This window comes from Paralichthys olivaceus, chromosome 1 (assembly GCF_024713975.1).
Source record: "Paralichthys olivaceus isolate ysfri-2021 chromosome 1, ASM2471397v2, whole genome shotgun sequence".
In the NCBI taxonomy this organism is placed as follows: domain Eukaryota; kingdom Metazoa; phylum Chordata; class Actinopteri; order Pleuronectiformes; family Paralichthyidae; genus Paralichthys; species Paralichthys olivaceus.
This window is the reverse complement of record NC_091093.1, coordinates 24,833,861-24,846,608: the sequence shown is the minus strand read 5'-3', so window position 1 is coordinate 24,846,608 and position 12,748 is coordinate 24,833,861. Positions and strand designations below refer to the sequence as shown.

The 12,748-nt window shown below is 43.5% G+C and overlaps 2 protein-coding genes across 3 annotated transcripts in view; one reads left to right on the top strand and one right to left on the bottom strand.

Moving 5' to 3' along the window:
* fbn1 (fibrillin 1) overlaps positions 1-9,955 on the top strand; it is a 60,424-nt gene extending 50,469 nt beyond the window's left edge. Inside the window, exons 56-66 of the mRNA XM_020099478.2 lie at positions 168-299; positions 880-1,005; positions 1,941-2,147; positions 2,969-3,094; positions 3,334-3,456; positions 3,989-4,105; positions 5,652-5,780; positions 5,869-5,988; positions 7,153-7,381; positions 7,465-7,648; positions 8,257-9,955. Coding sequence (XP_019955037.1) covers positions 168-299; positions 880-1,005; positions 1,941-2,147; positions 2,969-3,094; positions 3,334-3,456; positions 3,989-4,105; positions 5,652-5,780; positions 5,869-5,988; positions 7,153-7,381; positions 7,465-7,648; positions 8,257-8,640 — 1,877 coding nt within the window. The 3' untranslated portion in view covers positions 8,641-9,955. The remainder of the gene's footprint in view (positions 1-167; positions 300-879; positions 1,006-1,940; positions 2,148-2,968; positions 3,095-3,333; positions 3,457-3,988; positions 4,106-5,651; positions 5,781-5,868; positions 5,989-7,152; positions 7,382-7,464; positions 7,649-8,256) is intronic.
* A 237-nt stretch (positions 9,956-10,192) lies between these two features.
* dut (deoxyuridine triphosphatase) lies at positions 10,193-12,615 on the bottom strand. Of its 2 annotated transcripts, none has more exons than XM_020099479.2 (7): positions 12,379-12,615; positions 11,630-11,786; positions 11,170-11,261; positions 11,000-11,044; positions 10,836-10,910; positions 10,458-10,528; positions 10,193-10,319 (listed from the first exon to the last, which is right to left on the bottom strand). In XM_020099479.2, exons 1-7 carry the CDS (start codon positions 12,482-12,484, stop codon positions 10,263-10,265), a joined length of 603 nt encoding a protein of 200 aa, XP_019955038.1. In that variant the 5' UTR covers positions 12,485-12,615; the 3' UTR covers positions 10,193-10,262. The 2 variants fall into 2 exon arrangements, with proteins under 2 accessions (XP_019955038.1, XP_019955040.1); XM_020099481.2 differs by having other exon boundaries at positions 12,247-12,549.
* Positions 12,616-12,748: the final 133 nt, after the last annotated feature.

The following is a 12,748-nucleotide window of genomic DNA, read 5'->3' as shown; positions in this document are numbered from 1 at the left end:
AACAGACCACCAACTCTCCCACTACATGCCTGTTAGCACTCAGCATTGGATTGAGTGGTTAGATTAAAACGGCTGCGTGTACGAGTGCCTGCGTTAAATCACTGCTCTGCGTACACACTGATTTCTCCACACTTCCTCTTACTCTTTGTATTCTGTTTTTTTTCCAGATCAGAATGAGTGTGAGGATGGTATAGATGACTGTGCCAGCAGGGGCATGACCTGCAAGAATCTAATAGGTACATACATGTGCATCTGTTCACCTGGATTCACACGCCAGCCCAACGGAGAGGGTTGCATGGGTAAGATTATTATTTTGTCACTATGTATGACATCATACACCATTACTCTGGTTCAAATCTTGGCTTAACTCTGCATAAAAATAAATCTAATTTGATATTAATCTGCTTTTTGTGTGCACACAGCTCAGAGTGTATTCTGGATTTTCTCCAGTTGTAGGAGTTGTTAACACAATGGTCTTGAGTCATTAGAGACTTTGTGAAACTCACAATAAGATAATTGTGGTGAAGCAGTGAATCTCTCTAATTATTGCCATGAAAATCAGATGGTAAGCTCTGAATATGTGCACAAAAGCAATAAAACCCCATAGTGGGGGATATTTACTTGGGAACTGTTGGTTAAAATACAGGAAACACAATTAAAAGGATGATTTGCTTGGGTAACTATCAGAGCGCAAATAATCGAACAGATTTGTCAAATGATTTGAATATAACTAAATAAAACAAAGATGTGTACGGAGGTGTTTGCAAACACTCGATCAAGGGCCATCAGATATATTGCACCTGGTTAAACTTCCACTTTAACTTTATATAATCCTGTGTAACAAATATTTCATTTTTATCTTTACACTGTGTGTGTTAGATCTGAACGAGTGTACAGCCAAACCAGGCACCTGTAAGAACGGCCGCTGTGAGAACACAGTGGGAAGCTACCGCTGCAGATGTGACCAAGGTTTCGTCGCGAACCCCACACAGACTGAATGTATCGGTGCGTATAATATGTGATTATCAATGTATCTTGGTCTCACAGTATGTTTTTCTTCTCTGTTGAGTTCATTGCTTTTTTAATGTGACATATTCCAGTTAGGAAACATGATCTTAAAGTTAAACTCCTCATATAGTGGCATCTCAACTATCCACCACTCCCAAGTGCAATATTTATTCAATTTTATCTGTGCAACTCGATATCGACACTTGATTAAAGGATTTCTCAGTACTTGTTTATCATCTCTATATTTTGAATTCCTTGTTTATGCATATATATATATTATTTAATCTTAAGCTTAGTCTAAGCTTTCACTGGTAATTCCATTATTTTACTTTATATATGTATTGTGCTTGTAGAGTGACAATAAAGATACATACAAATTAGGTGCCCAAAATAAATTATTATATATAACACACAATTGTTGTGCAGTCACTGTACTTGGGACACATCAAAAATATCCTCTCATTCAATCTCCCATATTATTTAGTAATTTAATAATTGAATAGCCCTAAGAGTTTAACGTATCCAGAAATATGTTTTTCTTAGACACATTTATTAAAATGTTTTTTGCAGTTGAGTCTTGTTTTACTGGGTGAAGCAGTCATTTTAATCTCAGTGGGAATTTAACCATTCCATGACAGTCTTGTTAAAAACCATGTGTCTGTTACTGTTAAGATAGGAGCAAGGAAATCCTCTCAAAGGCCCTATGCTAAATATACTGGGTAGACATGATGTGCTGAACTCAGTGAGAAAAGCGTCTGCGGTTCTATAGCTATCTCACTCCTCACAGACAACAGTGATAGAGCGGTGTGGGTAATCTTTTTACGTCTGGGTTTCTGAGGCCAGGTCCTGTCTGGGTGTTTTGCTTTGCTTTCTTTTTGTCAGTTTGTCTCATGGTCACACTCGTGTCTCTCTGTGTCCCTCCCACCCTCCAGATAACCGTGAAGGCTTCTGCTTCACTGAGGTCCTGACCACTCTGTGTCAGATGACGTCGAGCAACAGGAACATGGTGACCAAGTCAGAGTGTTGCTGTGATGGAGGCAGAGGCTGGGGCACCAACTGTGAGCTGTGCCCGCTGCCCGGGACCACCCAGTACAAGAGGATGTGTCCTCTGGGACCTGGATACACCACTGATGGCAGAGGTGTTAAATTAAACATAACTGTGAAAAAATCAAAAATCCACAGCAACTTGTTGGATAAAAGGTTTTGTCATTCATGGAGCAAACAGGATTTTAAATATATTACATCTAAAACTGTTAGAACTAGTGCAGTGGCCATGTGCTCGGCCTGTGGTGATGCTGGTTGCAGCTTTCCTTCTGAAACTGTAAAGGTGACCTGCTGTCATTGAGCCTCACCGAGTAAAGATCTGCTGCAGGACTCAGTCCACAAAGATTTTTAGAATTGTTACTAGGTAGACAAACATATTGGTAGTTTCACATGATTGAGCCCTAGATGTCCTCCAACCTGGTATCCACACACTCACTTGCTGTTGGAAGCTGATTTCATTTTAAAAGCAGGTTTTTAATTGAGGCTGCGTCATTCGGAAAAAAAAAAAATCCCAGTCAGAGAAACTTTTCTGCATTGAATTTTAATGACATCTGTCATACCCACAGGGCAGCAGGACGTGCTTTCAAAATGGTCCCTGCTCACATTTAATTTACAATAAATAAAGCAGAGTCCAACGTGATGGATAATCTGAACAAGTTTTGGGTTAATGTTCTATGTGTAGTAAAATGATTGGAGAATATCCAGAAGTGCTGCCTGAATACTAGAGCATCTGTTACGCCTCATAAATTTATCAGCTGTAACTAGTGCACAGGAAACCACTTATTCATAGTTGCTGTTGGCTGATGAAATAACTTACACAGCATTGGTTTGCTCTTATATTTGACACAACACTGATGCACAGATAAATGCACAGAAATAAATCCATCTGGAGCTGACTCTTCTTGTTTCTGTCCAGATATTGACGAATGTCGTGTCATGGGGAACTTGTGCAAGAACGGTCAGTGTATCAACGCTTTGGGCTCCTACAACTGCATCTGCAAACCTGGCTACACCACTGATATCAGCAGCACGCAGTGTGTGGGTAAGGCTTGATTTGATCCCCAGCACTTAACACTTTATGGACTCTTTTCGTACAGTGCCTGCCTCCTGTTCTCATTCCTGCTGTCTAGTAAAGATCCGAAACGACGTGGGTGGACTGCCCACACACTCCTCTGAAAAATGCAGCCCGAGTCTGTCTGTCTCATCATCTCCCCTTATGGAATTTCAGGCTCAAACTGACTCTCTCTCTCTCTCTGTCTCACCCTGTCCCTTGCATTCTAGATGTGGATGAGTGCATACAAGCACCAAAGCCTTGTAACTTCATCTGTAAGAACACGGAGGGAGGCTACCTCTGTTCCTGCCCCCGTGGCTACATCCTGCAGGAGGATGGAAAGAGCTGCAAAGGTGACACCCATGAAATACACAACTTCTAAATATTGTGGCTGCTCGGCTCAGTCAAGCTCACTTGCACTCTTCCCGCTTGACTTAACTTCAAAGTTAAAGCTACAGTAGTGCTGAGAGGGGCGGGACCTGCGCCAGTGTTCTGCTCATTGTTCGAGACGCTACGTTTGTTCATGAACGTGTACGAGCCACTGACCCTGTGCATCTGTGTGTGTTAGTGTTTATCAGACTTGTTTGTGAGTCTGAACACGTTTGCTCATTAATTTTCAGGTTCTTTTTCATCTTTATTTAATGTGGCTGTAGCTCCCCCCCTCTGCTGTACCCCTCTGTGTTTCCGGTGTCTGGTTCATTTGCAGTTCATTATTAGGTCAGTGACTGTAGAAGGACTGGAATTTGATTCGGAGCAGCCCCCATACAGTAGTACATGCAATGATCTGACCCAGTTCCAACCACAGGATCATAAACACACTTTAAAACTACTACACAAATGTAGCTTGTCTTTTAAATCATTCCTTGTATTTCTCTTCCATTCCAGATCTGGACGAGTGTTCGACCAAACAGCACAACTGTCAGTTTCTATGTGTTAACACCATTGGTGGGTTTACATGCAAATGTCCCCCTGGCTTCACCCAGCATCATTCTGCCTGCATCGGTAAATACACACACTCCACAGTCAAATATTTAGTAATCATGAATGCTACTTATACAATTATCTATGTGCTACATGACCTGAGCAAACTTGAGCTGCTTTCAGACATGCACCGAACTCGGGATAATCTCCTGACGTTCTCCATTGGGGCTGTATGTGAGAGGCTCTGGACTTTCTCTGGAGTTTCTCCTGCAAGCTGCCTAGGAAGAACTCCAGGATAATGTCCGAGTGAGGCCTGGTGAGAACACAGCAGGACGTCCTCCACAGGATTCTTGTTGTAAATACGTCTGACCGGAGAATCTCCTGCTGCGTTCTTCTTGTGTCAATCTCCTGAGAAAGTCTAGTCCCAATTGTGTGGACATTCTCTGGAGTTCATGTCTGAAAATGGCTCTACAGTACCTTCCAGCCCAGCTCATGAAAGCCCCCTGAAGCTCCCTCTTGTCTAACTTTTACTGACTCTCATTCAGAGTTAATGGACTCTGGGTGATATCACACTGATCTAATTAGGCCGGACGGGTTTGTAGTCATGGCAGCTTAGCGATGCTTTGTTATGGAACATTGCAGTTGATCGCCGTGGCTACCAGCAGCCTTTTTTTTCTGGACCATAAAGCAGGTCTTATGATCTCACATTAAGTCAGTGACAGGGAACTCTCAGTTTGGATGATAGGCCAATGACAAAGGTTGGAGAAACATGGGTTGGACATAAAACACAACGAACCTCAGTAACTGCTGTCCAAAAATACTGTTGAACACTTTTCCAGGAGTATTGTAAAGATTATAAAACCTCATTCTTTCCAGTACATCTGCTCTTTCTAGCGGCTGCTGCAAAGAAAAAATGTGTCCTTGTCCAGTTTGCTGATGTTTAAGGTTTCTGTTTTTCAGTCACACTTTCTGATAATGATTGTTACTTTAAAGCACCAAGTGCTTAGTGAAAGTAGATGCTCACCTCTATGGTTTTGAGACCTATTCGCCACATGTTGTCCGTTCCACCAAACAGAGATCTGAAGCTGGGAACAAATTAAAAGTCTTTTAAAAATCTAAACTAACTGTGAAAATCCAGGATCAGGCAAGCAACCATTGACATTTAGAGATTACATCTTTTCTCTGCTTTTATCTCAGTAACCAAAAAGCTACGTGATCAGGTTCAGATTTGCACCGATTCCAAACACAATTGTCAAATTGTTCGTCTTGTCTGACAAAATAAAATTAACTCAACGCTCACTTTCTACTTTTCCAGGCAAAGCAAGTAGATGTTGGGTTTAGATTATATTTGGCAGACTATTATTCCCAAAGTCAAGAGTGAGCGTTAAGATAAGAACTCTTCTGGTCTGCGGTTAGGTGAGAGATTTTATTATTAAAGGGATAGTTGTCCAATAAATGAAATTTCACTCTTTATCTACTCACCACTATGCCGATGGAGGGGTGGGTGAGGGTTTGAGTCCACAAAACACTTTAGGAGTCTCAGGGGTAAACAGTGTTGCAGCCAAGGCGACCTCTTCTTCAGACTAAATAAAACATCCGAAAAAACCTTTTCCTCCTCTCTGCGTAGACAACAACGAATGTGCATCTGATCCTGGCTTGTGTGGCTCCAATGGCGCCTGCCAGAACACGCCGGGGAGCTTCAACTGCGACTGCCAGCGAGGATTCTCATTAGATCCCAACGGACAAAGCTGTGAAGGTCTGAAAGCGACTGACATCAACCTCAGAATCAGCTGATACAGAATAAAGGATGTTACAGTCGTGTTTTGTGTGTTTGTCCCTGACAGATATGGATGAGTGTGATGGAAACCACAGATGTCAGCATGGCTGTCAAAATCTGGTGGGTGGATACAGGTGCAGCTGTCCTCAAGGCTACCTGCAGCACTACCAGTGGAACCAGTGTGTGGGTGAGTTAAACCACTGCACCACTTTTTATCTGCAAATATAAAAATTCTTTCCTTTCAGAGCATCCTGGTGAAAGTATGTAAAATTCAGCCTGGATGTTCTGGGCTGGAGTCCGACCTGGAACCTTTTTAAAACAACATCTCCATCCTTCACCTCTTTTCAGCCGCTGTTAAAATAAGAATATGTCCAAAATATGTTCCTCTGGAATTTCAACCCTTCCCTGAGAAAAGGAAATGTTATGTTTGAATGCTCATTATCAGCTTATTAGATTTCTTATTCTGAAACAAGAACCGGAAAAAGAAAAAGATTATAAGAAGTGTTTGTAACAACCTTTTAAAAACAGAGCAAGTTGTCGTTCTTCTTTCTGCTGTTTTACAATTAACAATTTTCATTTAATTAGTCAAACATGAAAAGTTCAGTGTCAATTAGTACATAATGCAAAATTAAGCCAAATGTATAACTATCTTCATTAGCCTGTCTGCTTCTCATGGTTGTAAACAGATTCTATTGGCGCCAATTCTATTTCCCCCCATTGTAGTAAATACAGACAGAAGGGAAACGACAGGGAAGTGAAGGAAACGGTCAACAAGAGAGAGAGAGAGAGAGAGAGAGAGAGAGAGAGAGGGGGGAAAGGTTGAAAGATATAAACAGCCGTTTCCACTCTCCACCTCCTGCTGCTGAGGGATTATTGTGAAGAATTAAATTAAAAACAAGTTATGCTTTATTTGTGATGACAGTTTAGTTTTGTACAAAAGTATGTTTAGCCTTTATCCACAAATAAAATGTGTTGTTATCCAAGTGACAAGACCATTATTAAAGCTCAGTTTTTAATTGTCTAATTATGCTGAAATATGGTGTTGACAAGAGAGAATGGGCTTATGAAAAATATCTAACTCGAAAAGGACACAACGTCTTTTGAAAGTGGGGATGAAAAACAAATGAGGATGGTGCAACATCAAAATCTTTTAGTACTTAGAATGATTTGTATAGTTTAGGCACAGGCAGGAATTGTGTGTGTGTGTGTTTCTCATTATGCTCCAAAATAACAAGCTTCTGTTGATTAGGCCTCTATTTTTTATGTTATCAGAGTTTATCAGTATTGTTTGTGTCCTTTAACTGGAATGACCTCTTGCTTGTTTACTTCCTGTCACATTTCTGTGACCCAGATGAGAACGAGTGCTTGAACAGCCAGATCTGCGGGGGAGCGTCGTGCCACAACACCCTGGGGAGCTTCCGCTGCCTCTGCCCCACTGGCTTCAACTACGAGCAGGCCGGAGGCTGCGCGGACATCAATGAGTGCTCCACCAGCCAGAACCCCTGCAAGTTCGGCTGCTCAAACACAGACGGCGGTTACCTCTGTGGATGTCCCAATGGGTACTTCCGTGCAGGACAAGGGTACGTTCTGTTAGAGCCTGACTCTGTGTGGAAGGTGTCTGTAGATGTTTCTAGTTGACTGATGGTTTCGTCTCTTGGTTCAGACACTGCGTGACGGGTCTTGGCTTTACTAGCGGTGGCTCCAGCGGTGGAGAAGGAGGCGAGGCGGATGATAATTCCCTGTCTCCTGAAGCCTGCTATGAATGTAAGATCAATGGTTATCCCAAGAAGGGACGCAAACGTCGCAGCACCAACTCAACACAAGAGGATCCTATGGAAGACAACCAGGTAATTTGTCTGTCTCTAGCTGCCGTTTTTGACTGGACCACAATGGACTTACAAAGTAGTATGTGTATAATATTCTGTTTCTGAAGAAAATAATTAAACTCAGTAGAGCGCATAACTTCAATAGTCCCCTGAAAAAAACAAACACACACCAGTGAAGACATAACCTCCTTAGCTGATGTAATAACTTTAGGTTCGACTTATTATCTCTGAGCCTGGCAGTGTGGATCCAGCTGAATGATTTGATAGATCTACTATAAAGAAAGATTTTACCCTTTTGAATAGAATATAACTCGTGTGGTGTCAGTGCAGCAGGTCAGAGGACGTCAGATGAGCCGTTGAGCCTTCATATTTTGCCAAGGATGCATTTGTATTCACACAGCAAAAAGAATGTGGCCACATGCTTCCCAGACCACCTCCCAATGTGGTTTTTATGATTAGATCTCAGGATGCGCTTGGGTGTGTTCAGACCTGAACTTAGCGCTGATCACTTGTGGTCTTATCCCTCGGGACAGATGTTAATATCAGGTCTGAACAGGCTCAGTCTCTCTTTATTAAAGAAATGGCACCGTAGGTCTTGTATCAGTAAATTCAGACTGTTTTTTCTGTAGCTGACTGAGGAGGTGGTAAGTCTGGCCAGTGTGGACATCGAGGACACCCTGCAGCTCCACCTCAACATCAGCGACCTGAGTAACCGCGACCACATCCTCGAGTTCACCCCGGCCTTGTCCACCCTCAGCGAACACGTGCGCTACAGCATCGACTATGGAAATGACGATGGCTACTTCAAGATCAACCAGAAAGAGGGCGTCAGCTACCTGCATATGAGCAAGAAGAAGGCCCTTCCCCCAGGGGCTTACGACCTGCAGATTAGCAGCATGCCCCTCTACAAGAAGAAGGATCTGGCTGAGCTGGAGGACCAACACGATAAAGACTACCTCACAGGACAGCTGGGAGACATACTGAAGATGAGGGTGCAGCTCATCCTCCATTAACCATCACGAGACTGAGGCAGGCAGATGTTGCCAGTGGCTGCTAATCCAGGGTCAGGCTCACGCTCCCCGAGAAAAAAAAAAAAAAAAAAAAAAAGGCCAAACATGTCTGACTCTGGGTCAGTGGTTTAGGGGCAACTTCTACTTGCTCCGACAGGGAGAAGAGCTCGCCACCAAAGAGACAAGAAGGGGGGTGGGGGGATGGGGGGGACCGTGTCATTTGATTGCCAAAGATGATTCTACATATCATGCGTATACAATATCTGTGGAAAACACCAGCTGAATGAGGCCGTATGACGCTTTTCATTCCAATGAAGAACGCATCGCCCTGACACACGTGCACAGACATGTGTGACGCACTATTGAGAGTGTGAATGGTTTTTAATTGTGGGGTTTAATGTTCTATAATGATATGTGGAATCAGGTGCCGTCCGAAGGGCTTGTGGACTGCAGGAAGCTTGAAACGCTGAGTTTTTATTTTTATTTTATTTTTGTTTAGAACTCAGCTTAGGTGGAAGAAAAGGGTGAGTCCCAATAGTCTGCAATAAATTAATTTCCTCCCCTCGTGGTCAACGACTGAACCAACCTGGACACACGGAAGTTAACACATTTCTCCATCCCCATAGATTAACTTAACAGAGCGGAGATAAAAGAAAAAGATTGAGAATGGTCAGGAGAGGAAAGGAACCTACGCTGGACTATTGAGATGTAGCCATGTCTGAGCTTGAATGACTCCTACTGCATATTTAAACGACGCTTTTCCATCTTTCCTACTGACTAGAATAATTCATATTTACTGGTGCTAGCAACACGCCCACATAGACTTCTGAATGCACTGTGCTACTATACAAAACTCAGTAGTAAACAAGATACAATCCCGTCGGCCATTCTGAAGGTTTCCTGTCTTTGCGACCGTTAACAGCTCGCTTCATAGCCTGTCCGCTCTCCTCTATACTACATGTAAATTGTGTTTATACTGTAATAATCAATGCCACTTTTAATCTATGAAGCATTTGTAAACTAGAGGAAGCCCCTGGAATAGAGGGGTTTGTAATGGTGCTTATAATGACCAACTACTTCCTTTGTAAACTGTGTATACATACACACGCCTGCACACACACACAAACAAAAACACACATTGATGATGCCAAACCTGGGCGTTCATGATTATGCACTGAGGTCTGCGCGGCCACACATTCTCTCACAAGTACAATCAGTGCAGCATTGCCATGGACCAGCCTGACACCAGTCTGTGTTCCCTGTTCACATCAGTGAGGGTTTAGTTGTAAATTCACAATAAAAACATATTTTTGGTGTATATGTATTTACTGCTGTGTTTTCACCTTCATCCAGATTTGATTTGGGTTATTTAAAAGTTCAACAGGCAGCGGCGAGCTTCTTCTGTCCTGTGCAACATGATCTCTGAACAAAGTGAGACTTGCATCACTCTAGTGGTGTCTTGTCCTGCACTGCCCCCATGTGGAGACTTGTTTTTTTTTTTTTTTTAGCTCAAACGTGCTCAACACTCGCAGTAACACAACTAAACTCACCAACGTAGAAAAACAGAACTTTATTGACACCTTCTTTGTATATTTTAGACATATGTATATTTGCATCACAGTGTGTCAGTTGCGTCCAGTTGATCCGAAGCCTCCAACCCCACGCTCCGTCTCATCGAGCGCCTGAAAGACAACACACAGATTACAATTACTGACGAACCCTAGTCAAGACAAACATCCATTTAACACCTAACAAGTATTCACGTGCTTGACCTGAGAGACATACAACACTTTAAATGTATTACATGTACAGCTTCTTACCTCCTGCTCGATCAGATCTGGGTAACAGATCCTCTCACACACCAGCTGAGCTACTCGGTCGCCCTTTTTCACTGGCGGGAGGGGGAGAGAAAGGTCATGAGACATCAGAATGTGGACGGCATTAAAAATGTTGCCTTGAGCGCCGCCACCACCAGAGTGAAAATGAAATGTGGTGGAGAGTCGAAACAATAATTTTCAGATTACTGTAAATTATTTGTTCTAAATTAGATTAATTTACATTGAGGCGGTTTCTGTTTGTATGTAGTTTTTGTTTAATTCTGCAGATTCAAACTTCCCACGTGTTAAGCCGTGAATTATTCGTACTCACTGTCGGTTACGTGAATACGACTTATTAATTCGACTGGTGCCACGACTCACCCTCAAACTTGTCCTTGCTGAAGTTGAAGAGCACAACTCCAACATTTCCTCTGTAGTCTTCATCCACGACTCCAGCTGAGGAGAACATCCACAGACGCGATGAGACAGGGGTTCGAATATAAAGGTTTGAATCTTGAGTAAAAAAATGTAAGAAAAATACTCACCACCAACATCGATGAAGTGCTTCGCTGCCAGACCAGATCTCGGTGCTGAGAAGGGAAAATAGCGAGAGAAAGTTATGGCCTGTTCTGGAACTGAGGAAAACCAAAAGACCAAGCAGGAAAACCGTGTAACAGCACACAGCTGCAGGGTTTCATCCGAAAGTCAAACTCACCCACTCTCCCATAGCAGCCGTGTGGAACAGCGATCTGGATGTCTGTCTTCACGATGGCCTTGTCCATGGCACCGATGGTGTAATCGTACGCGCTGTGGTACATTCACAGAGTTTAGGTTAGCTAATTTGCATGAGCACATGACAGATGTGTGTGAACAGGGCAGCATCAAGTAGATTTAACCTCTGTAGGAACATATGCTGAATGTTTACCACAAAAAAAGTTGCATTCACAGATGATTTCAGTCAAAGACTTTATATCTAAAAAAAATTAGAGGAACACTTCAAATAATGGCATAAAGAATCCAGCTCCTCGACGTGGTTTGAAAAATGAAACAGGCCTTCATCCGGGTGTGTTCACTCTATATCAAGGATTACTGCCATCAAGAGACTCGAGTTAAACCGTGCACATGTAGCTCACGTTCACACATAATGATATATATACTTAGATTTTAAGACTAACCTGTAGAGATCGTATCCTGCAGCTTTGGTGGAACCTCTGGTGGGGGTCGTCGCATGCTCGGACAGTTTCGCAAACCTGAGGACGGATCTGTCTCCTGCAGGCTTCGTCTCTGTCCTCGTCCTCTTTGATGGAGAAACCTCACACGCGTCTCTTCCCTCTAGAGTGGGCATGTTGTTCACAGTCAGACCTCACACGGAGCAGATTCAACACACTGTGAATGTTAACCAGCGCGGAGCTGCAGCTGATCCCTGCTCAGTTTCAAACTGATCTTTCTTGGCGGTTTGAATGAAGGGATCTCCCGCGCCGGAGGTGGCTCCTCCCCAACATTACGCAAGCTGCGTGTTCTTAAAGAGACAGCGCGTGAGCGTTAGCTAACATTAGCTTATATGAACCAACTTCAGCTTCTGTTTACCACGTGTTCAATGTGAATCGTTTTAATTCGCAGGTTCAATCTGCGAGGGAGATGGTTTGGTCTGTTACCTTGGCAACCGTAATTTACTAGCACGCGCCAAAGAACACGTTCTCGCGATAGTTGCCGAGAAGCGAGAACTCACGAGCAGAGAAATGTTAAAATATAATAAACACGTTTTGAGAATATTATCCGTCACGTTACTTACGCATCTCAGCAGAAATAAAAACAGACGCGGAGAAAGCGACAACACAAAAGCCCCAGCGGTCAGTGGACGTCACACAATGCTAGGCTAGCGAAGCTAACGGGAAGTAGCAGAATCCATATTGTCGTTGCTCGCCTTTGTTCGGACGAAGCGTCTGAGACTTAAATGTTCGTCCTGAGAACCGAGGAGCAGCGTCAGGGAGCGAGGAGCGAAGCAGCAGCAGAACCCGGAGCTTCATCATGCTGAGGCCAGCGTAAGCTACATGCTAACATCAACTACATGCTAACAGCTGGGACAACACGTCCTGACAGCTGAGCTCCGTCAGCAGCGCCTCCTGCTGGTGTCCTGCAGCAGCAGCAGCAGCAGCAGCAGCGCCTCCTGCTGGTGTCCTGCAGCAGCAGCGCCTCCTGCTGGTGTTCTTCAGCAGCAGCAGCAGCAGCGCCTCCTGCTGGTGTCCTGCAGCAGCAGCAGCACCTCCTCTAACAGTCCAGTGTGAGTTTACTTT

Excerpts from the sequence above, each read along its gene's own strand:
- dut (XM_020099479.2), bottom strand. The coding sequence starts at position 12,484 with ATGATGAAGCTCCGGGTTCTGCTGCTGCTTCGCTCCTCGCTCCCTGAC. Across the intron at positions 11,045-11,169 it reads CGGCTGCTATGGGAGAGTGG|CACCGAGATCTGGTCTGGCA; the intron begins GTGAGTTTGACT and ends TTCCCTTCTCAG. Across the intron at positions 10,911-10,999 it reads GCACTTCATCGATGTTGGTG|CTGGAGTCGTGGATGAAGAC; the intron begins GTGAGTATTTTT and ends TGTTCTCCTCAG.